The 12,927-nt window shown below is 44.7% G+C and overlaps 1 protein-coding gene across 11 annotated transcripts in view; it reads left to right on the forward strand.

Moving 5' to 3' along the window:
* Positions 1–12,927, forward strand: part of LOC147020482 (regulator of G protein signaling 7-like) — a 151,539-nt gene that overhangs the window by 83,460 nt on the left and 55,152 nt on the right. For all 11 annotated transcript variants that reach the window (XM_085895845.1, XM_085895849.1, XM_085895847.1 and 8 more), the window contains one exon: positions 798–872. In XM_085895845.1, coding sequence (XP_085751971.1) covers positions 798–872 — 75 coding nt within the window. The remainder of the gene's footprint in view (positions 1–797; positions 873–12,927) is intronic.

The following is a 12,927-nucleotide window of genomic DNA, read 5'->3' on the forward strand; positions in this document are numbered from 1 at the left end:
CATCTTGTGATATGCAATATGACACAATGACGCCCATACTCTTGTTACCGGTTAGGGGTCAAAGGTCAGGGGGGTCACGGCCTTGAAAAATATGCGGTTTTTGTTATAACGCGGTCAATTCTTGTCCGTTTTACATGAACCCAGCACCAAAATGTTCAGAATTTAATGCCCAATCTTGTGACACAATGACGTCATAACACATGTCACCGGTTGGGGTAAAATGTCGGGGGGGGGTCACGCCCTTGAAAAATATGCGGTTTTCGGCATAACTCAGTCAATTCTTATTCGATTTGCATGAAACTAGCATCAAACGAGATTACCTTCTCTTGTTGAAACGTTGTATTCACCGAGCTTGCGAGTGAAGACTCGCCAAAACGACGTGAGTTGATTGTTGTTTAGTCCGTAGCCCCCGAAAGTCGGGGGGGGGGTCATGACATTATAGATATGTGGTTTGTGTCATAAGACCATTCATATGAAACAAGTTCCCCACACTCATACCAAGAACAAAAAAAGTAGTGGCGGCGAAGGTATGCGCTCTATGAGTGCCTGTTCTAGTTATACAGTGTAATCCAAGGTAATAACATAGTACATCTGTTATTACATTGGATTATACAACTTTCCATCCAACTTTGGCTGTTTCACCCTCTTGAGTTTTCATCCTGAAATAAACAAAAGTTAATGTTGTATGAAAAGTTATAGTTCGTCTCCTCACAGCGATAAGACGGTGGTGTGATGTATAAAGATGGAGATTTCAGAACTTGACTGCTCCGGTTGCATTCCCTTGTGTTGAATCACAGCCCGGATGTGTGAACGTCACAGAAATTGACATCAAGAAATCCTGCCGTTTGCGAAACCCAAAGAGGACAAAAACGGTATTTTGCATTCTTTTAATTACCCTTCCTCTTATTAATTTGATGTCCACTTACATTTGTGTAACAACTTAGCAAACATAACATTAAAATAAACATTTATGATTTTAAAATTTTATTCTAATACAGAGCTGGGATTGATCTCAATACGATCGTGAAACAATTTTTGTGAGGCTGAACCATCAACTTGATAGCATAGCAATAATTGATGACTGAACCTTGAGACTCCTCTATCTTTAACAGAGATGCACATTTAGCTTTTCTTCTCAAGATATAGGCCTTTGAGAGCATGAATTTTTTTAGCTTGACCTATTATTAATAACTTGAAGAGCACAGAAGATGAAGCAAGGTTATGATGACCAACTGAGGTGCTATCTTATGAAATGGTGAATGTGGTTACATGGCATCATGATGGGAGACTGGCACATCACCATTAGGCAATTTGTCTTTGTCCATGCTCCATGGTATAATCTAAGAGTCAATGCAACGGATTTTGAAAAAGATCATGAATGAAAACATGAACAAGACTTCAGCAATATGGGTTCTCAGAAATTCACATCGGCTTGTTGGTGAATTTCAACATGATCCACAGGCTTTATTTGGCTATGTTGGGAACCAGGATTACCAAATTTCGTCTGAATCTGTCAACAACTCTTTGAGGTATCCTTTTCACAGACAGACAGACAGGGGTGAAAACATAACCTCCGTCCACCTTTGGTGGCATGGTGGAGGTAATTATGGAGCAATGAGGCTTGGAAAGACGACACAGTCAGCGATAACGAGTCATTGCCTGCAATCTGGGCACAGATTTGACTTGCATGGGACCCGTGTCCCAGACACGACATCCAATAAATGACACATTAATACTGGAGGCATGGCATGTCACGAGCCGAGAGGGTGATCTAAATAGGGAGACTGTTAACATACCCATGCAATACACACCTCTGATACGAATGGCAAAAACTGGATGGTACAAACAGCTGGATAAGGTGAGCAAAAAACAATGCTCGATCCCTAACACCACGCCGACACATATACAACACCCAACAGAAACTCCAGCAATCACGCAACCCACACGTCACCATGTCCAACTCGGACGTAACCCCAGCCAAATATATATGTTAAACATGTTTTGTTTTCCTCATGTTAAACAGAGGATATTTGGCTGATTAGTCAAGTTCCTTCTGTAATTTCGTTATAATTTTTGGGAGATTATGAAAACTATATATTTTTGAAAACCTTATAGCCGAACAAATCAAAAAAAGTTTGATTCCATTTTCTCAGATGTCATTATGGTGGCCATCTTGGATTTTTAAAACTGGCGATCCTCAAACACTAGTTTCTCAATATCTCGTCTCCTAGATGACCTAGAAACAAGATTCCAGTGGCCAAATCTACATTTTTTTGGGGGCAAGGAATCCATTGGTGATAATTACAAATGTCAATGACACATGTATGGGTGTCTATCTTGCATTTTAATATGCATAGCTGAACAGAACAGAAAAAGAAAAAAGATATTCGGAATTTGACACCCAAAGCTGACACACAAGCAAACACAAGCAAACTGTCATGTCTGTCTCCACATCTCCATCGTCCTCACTATCATCATCACTGTCACTAGCAAATGTGATAGCCTGAGAGTCTTCATCATTCTGGCAGTCAGTGCTACACTGACATAGCTCCGTGCAGGGTAGCTCCACTGAATTGCACGAACATCTGTGTGAAGAACAGTCTGCTTTGCATTGACATCTGACCATCTCAATGATTGCCTCTGGTACTGGGAGGGACTCAGTTGTCATTGGTTTCAGCTGGCCATCCTCGTCCTTGTAGTAGCCATTCTGTAGTGGGTCAAGGAACTCCTGCTGGGTGATGTCTGCCTGACCCCACACTCTGGCCTGGATATGGGCTCGGAGGACATGCTGCTTGAGAGCACCAAGTGTGGGTGGAAGCTTGTCACTTTCTGCCATGTGCTTGCAGAAAAGATACCATCTCAGTTCAGGGATGTTGTCGATTTGGATCCCCTTAGGTAAGTATACAGTGCGGACAAACTCAGCCAAAGTAGATCGCAGATCCTCTGTCACTTCACTGGTTTGAGACAGTATTTGCAGAGCCTTGACAACATGATCATCTGCTTTTAGGTAGATGTTCAGCCAGGTAGCTTTGCCTATTCTAGAAAACTGCCCAGTATTGTCAGGTCAGGTCAGGTATGGGAGCATGTGCCAGAACAGCACGTCGCTGCGTCCACTTTCCGCCGGTACTCCAGGGGCCTCCGTCTGGCCATCCCCCAGGCAGATGCCAGGCCCATCCCCATCTCCTTGAGATGATGGTCAACCTGTTGCAACCATGAGGCACGTGGTCGACCCACTGGCCTCCTCCACTCATGAGACTCCCTCGCTGAGAGAATCTGGTGAGCAGGATCAGAGTCAGGAAAACGAGCCACATGTCCATACAGCCGCAACTGACGCTCACGGACTATGCAGGTAACAAATCTCATCCGAGTCTCTCTCAGCAACCGCTCGTTGGACACAAAATCCGACCAGCGATAGCCAAGGATTCTCCGAAGAGACCTGGTACCAAAGGAATTAAGTCTCCGTCTCAGATCCTTGGTCAGAGTCCAAGTCTCGCACCCATAGAGCAAGACTGGAAGTACCAAGGACCTGAAGACTCGGACTTTCGTCCTCCCGCACAGGTACCGGCAGCGCCACACCCCATGATCCAGTGAATCCATGACTCCCCAGGCCCGACCCAGACGTCTATTGACCTCTGACTCGCAGCCAGCAGAGACATGAATATCACTGCCAAGGTAAGTGAATCTCTCCACGACCTCAACATCCTCACCACAAACAGACACAGACAGGACAGCAGCATCCAAGATGTCACCGAAAGCCTGGATCTTAGTTTTGACCCAAGAAACCCGTAATCCCAACGGCTCCGACTCCTCATTCAGCACCCCGAGGGCCCCCAAGAGGATGTCTAAAGTCTCCGCAAAGATGACTGCATCATCTGCAAAGTCAAGGTCTGAGATCTTGACATTCCCAAATGACGCACCGCAACTTGATCTCTCCGACATCCTCCCTAGAATCCAGTCCATACAAGTGCTGAAAAGTGTGGGGGCAAGTACACATCCCTGACGAACTCCAGTAACAACTGGAAATAAGTCAGAGATGGTACCACCACACTTCACAGCACTCTCAGTACCAGAGTAGAGTTCAGACATCAGATCGATCAGTTTTGGTGGCACCCCACGAAGACCAAGAATCCTCCAGAGGACATCCCGATTCACTGAATCGAACGCTTTACAGAGATCAACATAGGCTGCAAGCAGCCCCTGCCGAAACTCTCGTCTGCGTTCGGTGAGGACACGAAGTGCAAGGATACGGTCAATCGTTGACCTCTTTGGTGTAAAGCCTGACTGCTCTGGACGCTGGTGCTCAAGCAGATGGTGGCGAACCCTATCGAGAATTATCCATGCAAAGACCTTGCCCGGCACTGAGAGCAGCGTCACCCCTCGGTAGTTGTTGCAGTCTTGGCGATCACCCTTCCCTTTCCAGAGAGGGACAACAAGGCCCCTCTTCCAGTCAGTTGGGATGATGCCTGTGTTCCAGGCAGAGCACAAAACTGCATGCAACGACACGAGTGCAGCATTTCCACCAGCCTTGAGAAGTTCGGCATGGATGCCACAGATCCCTGGAGCTTTGCCCCGTTTCAACTGGTTCACCGCAGCCCGTGTTTCCACAAGTGTAGGTGGACCACAGTTGATTCGAGGGTCAGCAACAGGGATTGTAACACCCTTGACGTCCAACTCGACAGTTGGGGGATCAGCCTGGTACAACCGCTCAAAGTAACCGGCCCAGCGGGCCTTCACTTCAGACTCCTCTGTCAAGAGCCTACCACTCTCTGCTCGAACTGTAGTGCTCCGAGGGATGGGCTTGGATGAACGTAATGCGCGAATTCCCCTGTAAGCGGGACGAGAATCACCTGTCCACAGGTGATGCTCTACCCCCTCACAGATTCCTCGCACATAGGCCTCCTTGTCCACCCTCAGTGCACATACAGTTTTACGCCTCAGCTCCCTGAACAGCTCAGCTCTGCCATTCAGTCTGGCCCTGCGACTCTGGTCAATGGTATCCAGTGTCCCTTGAGATACAAAATTCTTCTTTGCCCTGCGGTGAGCTCCAAGGCATCCACCGGCAACATCAAGGACGGTGGTCTTGAAGGCGTTCCACAACTCTTCAGGACCCCCCAAAGCACCCAGACCCCCCAAGTGTCCACTCAGCCTGTTCGCAAACTCCTCAGCTACTCTCTCATCCCTGAGCTTGGTAACATCCAGCCTTGGCTGGGATGGTACCATTCTCCAGGATTTAAGGTGCAGCTTTAGAGTTGCTACAACAAGCCTGTGGTCAGTATTGAGGAACTGAGCACTCCGGTAGACCCTGCAGTTCTGGATCATCCTCCAACGACCGTCAATGAGGACATGGTCAATCTCCTTTGCCACACCGCCAGCGTTGGAATACCAAGTCCAGCGATGAGCTTGTGGGCGCTGAAACCATGAACCAGCCACCCTAAGTCCATGACTTCTTGCAAAGTCAAGGAACTTAGTGCTATTCTGGTTCATAGTTCCTGACCCATGGGGACCAACACACACCTCATAACCGTCCCTATCAGTTCCAGTCGATGCATTGAAATCCCCCAAGACTAGAAGTGTATCTCGTCTGGGGCACTGATCAACCACAGACTCGAGTGTGGCATAGAATGCATCCTTCACGGTGAGATCACTCGCCTCAGTCGGAGCATAAACAGAGACCAGGGAAATGACACCTAAGGAGTGAAGAATCCTTAATCTCATAATACGCTCGTTGACCGGTGTTACCTCAATTATCATTGGGGTCAGCTTATTGGACACAGCTACAGCAACTCCTTGGGTATGGTAACCATCAGAGCGACCAGACCAATAGTACGTGTAACCACCCACCATTATCTCGCCGCAATCCGGTCTCCGAACCTCAGAGAGAGCTGCAATCCCGATGTCCAAACACTTGAGCTCAGATGATAACAGAGACAGGTGATCATCCTCTCTTAGGGATAGGACATTCCAGGCACCCACCCGAAGGGACCGCCTCAGGTTAACCCAAGGAGACCGCCGTCTGGTGGACGACACCTCAGCACCACTCCGACACACTCTCCCGCAATCTGACCCAGGGATGTTACCCCGTGGTTTCCCTCCTATCATCAAAGATTGGGGGTCCCGAAGGCTTTGCCCCAATCCCGTCATCCGGTGAGCTGCCCTGCGAAGGGAAGCTGCACAGGAGGTACTCCCACGGAGTGGGTTTTCAGATTTTTTTGCGTTTTTGCGTTTTGCGGAATGAAGGGTTTTACGGTGGCCGGAGTGCAAATCCTGCCACCAACCTCCTAATAAGAAGTGACCCAACTGCAGGAGGACGTCCGCAGACACAGTTGGGCACTAGATATGGATGGCCGTTGGCTCACAAGGAGCTCCTCCGCCCTTTGACAGGTTTTGTTTTTAATCCTGCTGGGTGCCCATATCCAAACACCCTCCTCACCAGAAAACCTGGTGGGGGAGACGGTTTAGTCGCCGACAACCCGACCATGGAACAGGTTAGTACAGGTTTACATGGTACCTGTAGCAGGTCACAGATCGAACCTGACCTGACAGTATTGTCTGCTCCTGTAAATGCATGAAATGCTGGCAAAGCCTTTGCTCGATCTGCACCCAGAGCTTTCCATATTGGTTTCACTTCCAAAATCCCAGATGCCATTGAAACACAAGTATTTTTCAGCAGGATTTCATAATTTGCTACAACCAGCACCAGTACATCTGTGTCTGGGGAGAAGAACATGAGCTGTGTATCGGATGGGTTGCAACGTGAAGCCAGAACTGCATGTTGGATCAACAAGGTGTCTGCTTCTTCATGGTTGTTGCCTTCAAAGTCCAATTGACTTTTGCTCTCGGTGTGTCCTGCAACAGAAGCAATTGCAAGCTTGGGGGATTCTTTGCTGTATTCAACCGTCTTTGATGCCGATACTCCGTCAGATCAGCCTGAGTACAAGAGTACAAGACTGCTGGCTTTTTTCTGTTCTTCTGCAGGACAGACTTCACACTAGGCAGTTCAGTAAGGATCTTTTCCTTCAGCCACCATCTGGTGAATGCCGGGAAATGGTTTCCATACCGTCTGGTCCAAGCATTCTCGTGCGTGCGGTTTCAATGTCATCAATTGAGAGGTAGGCTTGGTTTTGAGTTTGCACATCAACAAGGTTGATCAGCTCAATCAGACATGCATTTTGTAGCGGATGGACTTTTGATGAACTCTTTGTGTCACCTTGATCTCGCGTGGCATGGAATACATGTTTTGTCCAACAAGATTTGTGATATCTAACATCGACTGCCTGGGCATCTGTTGGTGAAATACATGTGTTCAGTCTCGTTTTGAATGCTGGATTTTGGGACTTATCTACAGCTGATTTGAGAGTTTCTCCAGCATTTTGTGTGCAGACTTTGAACAACTGTTCATCAGTGTCTTCTTGACAGAAGAAACACAGGTCCTTGTCCAGCGGCACTGCACATGACCGTGTGAATGGGGAAGACTGACCAGATTGGCTTGGTTCATCCATATCAGTGCTTTGTCTGTTCTGTCCATGTCTTTTGGCAGGGTATGACCCAGTGGACAATGCATGTTCATCGTGGTCTTGGGCTCGCTGAATGTGGTCCTTGTTAGTCACGACCAAGTAACAGCTGTGATGCCAAAATGCATGCTCTTCACATCGTGTTTCTTTTTTTTATGTCCGTGAGCCACTTTTGCATTTCAACATAGTTTCCATCTTTCAAGCTGGCTCTCTCCTTTACTGTATCTCGTATCTTCTGGTAGGAATCTATTCTAGGATGTAATACCAAGTGTCCTTTACTTTGGTCATCAGGCTGAGAGTATGCACAGCTTCCAGTTAATTATTTCCTGACCCTGTCTCTCTGCTCCAAGCTGACGAAGCTGAGACATCTTGCTCATGTCGCTCTAATACAGGTCTGCAAAAAGAAAGGTAAACACCACCCATTAACATACAACACCCAATACTACACATACAATATGTAAGGTATAATGTACATACAAAAAATAGTCAGAGGGGCTTTGCAGTTGACACACCTGGAAACACAGCTAACATGTGCTAACTAGCATTAGCTTGGACATGCTGCATACACACCAGCCACGTAGAAATAACAACATACCTGGATTTGTCTGAATGAGTTTGATGTTCCTCTAATACCTGCAGATACTGATGTAATAACTGCAATTACAATCACCACAGATAAACCTACAAATGCCAGCACTAGATTATGTACTTGTACACTGACTTTTTGCACTAAGTACACTTTTGATCAGGTTCCTATGTCACCGAGTTGCCAGGATAAGGAGATAAGCGTAAACTTCAGTTATGCGCATTAAAAATCCAAGATGGTGACCTAAACCTGTGCCATTGATCATCTGTACTGATTTTTAATTATCACCATTGGATTTATTTCCCCCAAAAATGTAGATTTAGCCACTGGAATCATGATCCGAGGTAATCTAGAAGTCAAGATATTGAAAAAATAATATTGGAAGGTCGCCATTTTAAAAATCCAAGATGGCCACCATATTGGCTTCTGGGAAAATGGAATCATGCATTTTCTGATTCGTTATTCCATGAAGTTTCCAAAAATGTATAGTTTTCCTAATCTCCAAAAATATATATATAACGAACTCATATTTCTGGACTAGATTGTTTGATCAGGTCTTGTGAGAATGTCTTTCGACTCCATCGTCACCTTTTATTTAAGTTTGGTTTTCATGTCAACAAGTTCCTATTGCATTGCATTTGACATAATAATAATAATAATGAATTAATGATTTTAGTGAGGTAAATTCTTTAATTAACATTATTGATTAAAAAAAAAAAAAAGAAATATATATATATATATATATATATATATATATATATATATATATATATATATATATATATATACATATATACACACACACATACATATGTGTGTGTGTATATATTTATAGATGTATTAAATAATGGAGGTATTTAGATAAAAAAATACATTAAAAAATATATTATTTATAAAATACATAATAAGTAAGCATTGCTATAATTTATTGGTGGTTGCTCGGATACGTAGTGCAGCATGTTAAAATCGATTGTTAATGACAGTTTGATTATTTGAATGACAGTTTGAGTGTATGGTTAGATGAAGGTGCGGTGTAATGGACATGTCCACAAGGTAAAGTGTTTATCGCTTAATATATTATCATATAAAGTGATGTATGATTAAAGTTATTGAAATGTAGTAATACTTTAAATAAAAGTAATAATTAAATAAGTTTGAATGAGGATATTGCATTGCTGTGTTGACTGATTGTCTGCACACAACTTTGAGATTGTGGGTCCATTGATATGCCTGGTGTTGGCTTAATGGTTAGGGTGGTGGGCTTGGGATCCTGGGATCCTGAGTTCATATCCCACTCAGCTGTTGAATTATTACCAGGTGGGGTTGACTCTGCCTGTCATCCTTCTGAGGTCGGCAAAATGAGTGCCAGCATGCTGGTATACTGTATTAGAGTGGCGACCCGTCCAGGATTGTGTCCAATAGCCAAGGAGACTGCTTAGGCAGCACCAACGCTCTGCATAGAGTATGGTTCCAATGAATGGATGGATGGTCCATCGATGTTGAGTGATTTACTGATGTGGACCTGCGACTGGGGTTGTGGATCCGCCGTTTGGAGAGGCTCTGAGATGAAAGGATCAAAACCTCAATGAAAAACGGTGCCGAGCTGATGATCCGGGCAGTTGGGAAATCAGTAAATTGCTTATAAGTTAAGGTTGTAACTTCAAATGAAATAGCTTTTGTAAGTACTTACCAGTACAGAACATAATATATGCATGTTTGTGTGTTTATATATGTGTGTTTGTATGTACATGTGTGGACTTGTGTGAGGTATTTATTTATGTATGTGTTTGTATGTATATGCGTGTGTGTGCGTGGTTTTTATGTCTGGCTTCCTTCTTCAGACTATGGTGGAGTAATTGGTCTTTAGAAAGTCCACACCCCATTTCAAAATTTTCACCTTTTGTTGCCTTACAGCCTGGAATAAAATTGCATTAAATCAGATTATTTTCCCCCACCTTTATTTACACATCGTAACCCACAACTACCAAGTGAAAAACACATTCTACAAATTTCAGAAAATTAATGAAAAATACAAAACTAGAATATCTTGATTGCCAAGTGTCCACCCCCTTGAGTTAATACTTTGTGGAAGCACCTTTGACAGCAATTACAGCTGTTAGTCTGTTGGGACAGGTCTGTACCAACTTTACACACCTTGATTGGGCAATATTTGCCCATTCTTCTGCACAAAACTGTCCAAGCTCAGTCAAGTTGCGTGGGGAGCGTTGATGGACAGCAATCTAATCTTCAAGTCATGCCACAGATTTTCAATTGGATTTATATTGGGGCTCTGACTGGGCAACTCAAGGATATTTATCTTTTTGTTCCTTAGCTACTCCAGTGTAGCTTTGGCTGTGTTCTTTGGGTCGTTGTCATGCTGAAAGGTGAACTTCCATCCCAATTTCAGCTTTCTTGCAGAGGGCAGCAGGTTTTGCTCTCGGATTTTTCTGTATTTTGGTTCATCCATTTTTAGTGTAGTAGAGAGTAGAAAAATCGTGCAAATTATGATACAAGCATCAAATTAGGCATTTCTGTTCTGCAGGGCTTTCTGATTAAATCTGCCCGATTGGCCATTTCAAAATCCAAATTTTGAAAAAAAATAAAAGTTCAAAAAAATTTGAAGTCACAGCTGGCTGAAATTATTGAAGTGCAAGTGAACATCCCAGACAGAGAACCAAGGGGAGATGCAGTCATCATTGATGGCTCAGCACTTATCAATGCCCTACCTCCACGCACTTCAAAGATATTTGATAACTATGCTAAAGAAGACATCATCCCAAAGGTGGAATCCTATGGTGCCAGGTACGAGTATGGTTAGGGTGGTGGGCTTAATGGTTAGGGTGGTGGGCTGGAGATTCTCGGATCCTGAGTTCAAATCCCACTCAGTTGTTGAATTAATACCAGGTGAGGTTGACTCTGCCTGTCATCCTTCCGAGGTCGGCAAAATGAGTGCCAGCTTGCTGGTATCCTGTGTCGGAGTGGCGACGCATCCAGGATTGTGTCCAATAATCAAGGAGACTGCTTAGGCAACACCAATGCTCTGCACAGAGTATGGTCCCACTGGATGGATGGAAGGTGGGCTTTTTTGAGTTATTGCTTCCTTCTTACCACCCTACCGTATAGGCCAGACTTGTGGAATGCTTGGGATATTGTTGTCACGTGCACACAGTGACCAATCTTTGCCATAAATGCCTTTAGCTCTTTCAAAGTTGCCATTGGCTTCTTGGTGGCCTCTCTTATAAGTCTCCTCCTTGCTTGGTCATCCAGTTTGGAGGGATGGCCTGATCTAGGCAGCGTCTTGGTGGTATCGTATGCCTTCCACTTCTTAATGATTGTCTGGACTGTGCTCCAAGGGATATTCAAGACATTTGAAATATTTTATACCCATCCCCTGATCTGTGTCTTTCCACAACTTTATCCTGGAGGTCTTTTGGAAGCTCTTTGGTGCTCATTGTTGAGTCTTTGTTGTGAAATGCATGACCGAGCAAAGGAAACCTAAAGGAACAGCTGATTTTATTCTGAAATAATCAGGATCACTACAATTTAATACTGATGGAGGCTAATTAACTTGGTGTGTGATTTCAAAGGTGATTGGTTACACCTGAGATAATTTACAATTGTTATTATAAGGGGGTGGACACTTATCCAACCAAGATATTCTAGTTTTGTATTTTTAATTAATTTTCTGAAATTTGTAGAATTTGTATTTCACTTGGAAGTTGTGGGTTACGATGTGCAAATAAAGGTGGAAAAAGTATAATTTACTGCAATTTCATTCCAGGCTATAAGGCAACAAAAGATTTAAATTTTGAAAAGGGGCGTAGACTTTCTATAGGTATTGTGTGCGTGTGTGTATATATATATATATATATATATATATATATATATATATATATATATATATATATATATATATGTATATTTATATATTGTTGCGGATCCCGGGTGGCGGGATTCTCACCCGGTCCTTGGCGCCACCCTCACCACCACTGTCTCCGGGGTTTATAACGCCGGCCGGCTCAGCACAGGCCTCGGGTCACACGCCTTATATCGCGATACCAACGTAATCCTTGTACCTTGCCAGTTGGAGAAATAGAACCCCTGGTTACAGACTGGTTTTGTCAAATGCCGAACGTTTTCTGCCAGTCTGTAACCATTTTGGTTTTATATGCCAATCGAACGGACCGTTCCTCGACGCGACACAAATTAATCCATCGCGGCAACTTCATACGAATTAACCAGATTTATTGGGGAACATCGGGGATCACAACACAAGCAAAATTCACGACAATGTTTTTATTAACAATCCGCAACCCGTTCTTAACTAGGGAACCACGGTCTACAGGTTTTGAGGGGGTCGCTTCCGAAATATGCCTTAAACAACGTGCAGACAAAGACAGATAGATAGACAGCATGCATGCAAGACAAGACAGAGTACTTGGTGATGTCTCATGGACGAGAGGACAGTGTCAAAAACACGAATGTCGCTCGCAACAGGCGGATGTCCACCGATTCGAACTCCCACTCGAACGTGCCGCGTGGCGAAATGGAGCTCGTCCTCCCTTTGCCCCCGACCTTCGCACCGCACGCGGTCTCTGTGCGCTCTGACCCCGCGTAAGGTCGACGATGGGCCTCAGCTGATCTCTCTCCCGGTCCAGCATACAAATCCAGGCCTGTCCCGTTCACCAGACAAGGCCCAAATCGAGGTGCTGAGCTCCGCGGGCGGATCGACAAACGTGTCGAGCCGTCAGGTGAGCAAGTATGGAGGCTCCGCGGCCAGACGCAGGCCGAACCTGTCGATCACCTCCCCATACGAGTCGATCGTTGACT

This window comes from Eptatretus burgeri, chromosome 9 (genome assembly GCF_056783735.1).
Source record: "Eptatretus burgeri isolate ZD-2024b chromosome 9, Ebu_testis_v1, whole genome shotgun sequence".
Taxonomy (NCBI): Eukaryota; Metazoa; Chordata; class Myxini; order Myxiniformes; family Myxinidae; genus Eptatretus; species Eptatretus burgeri.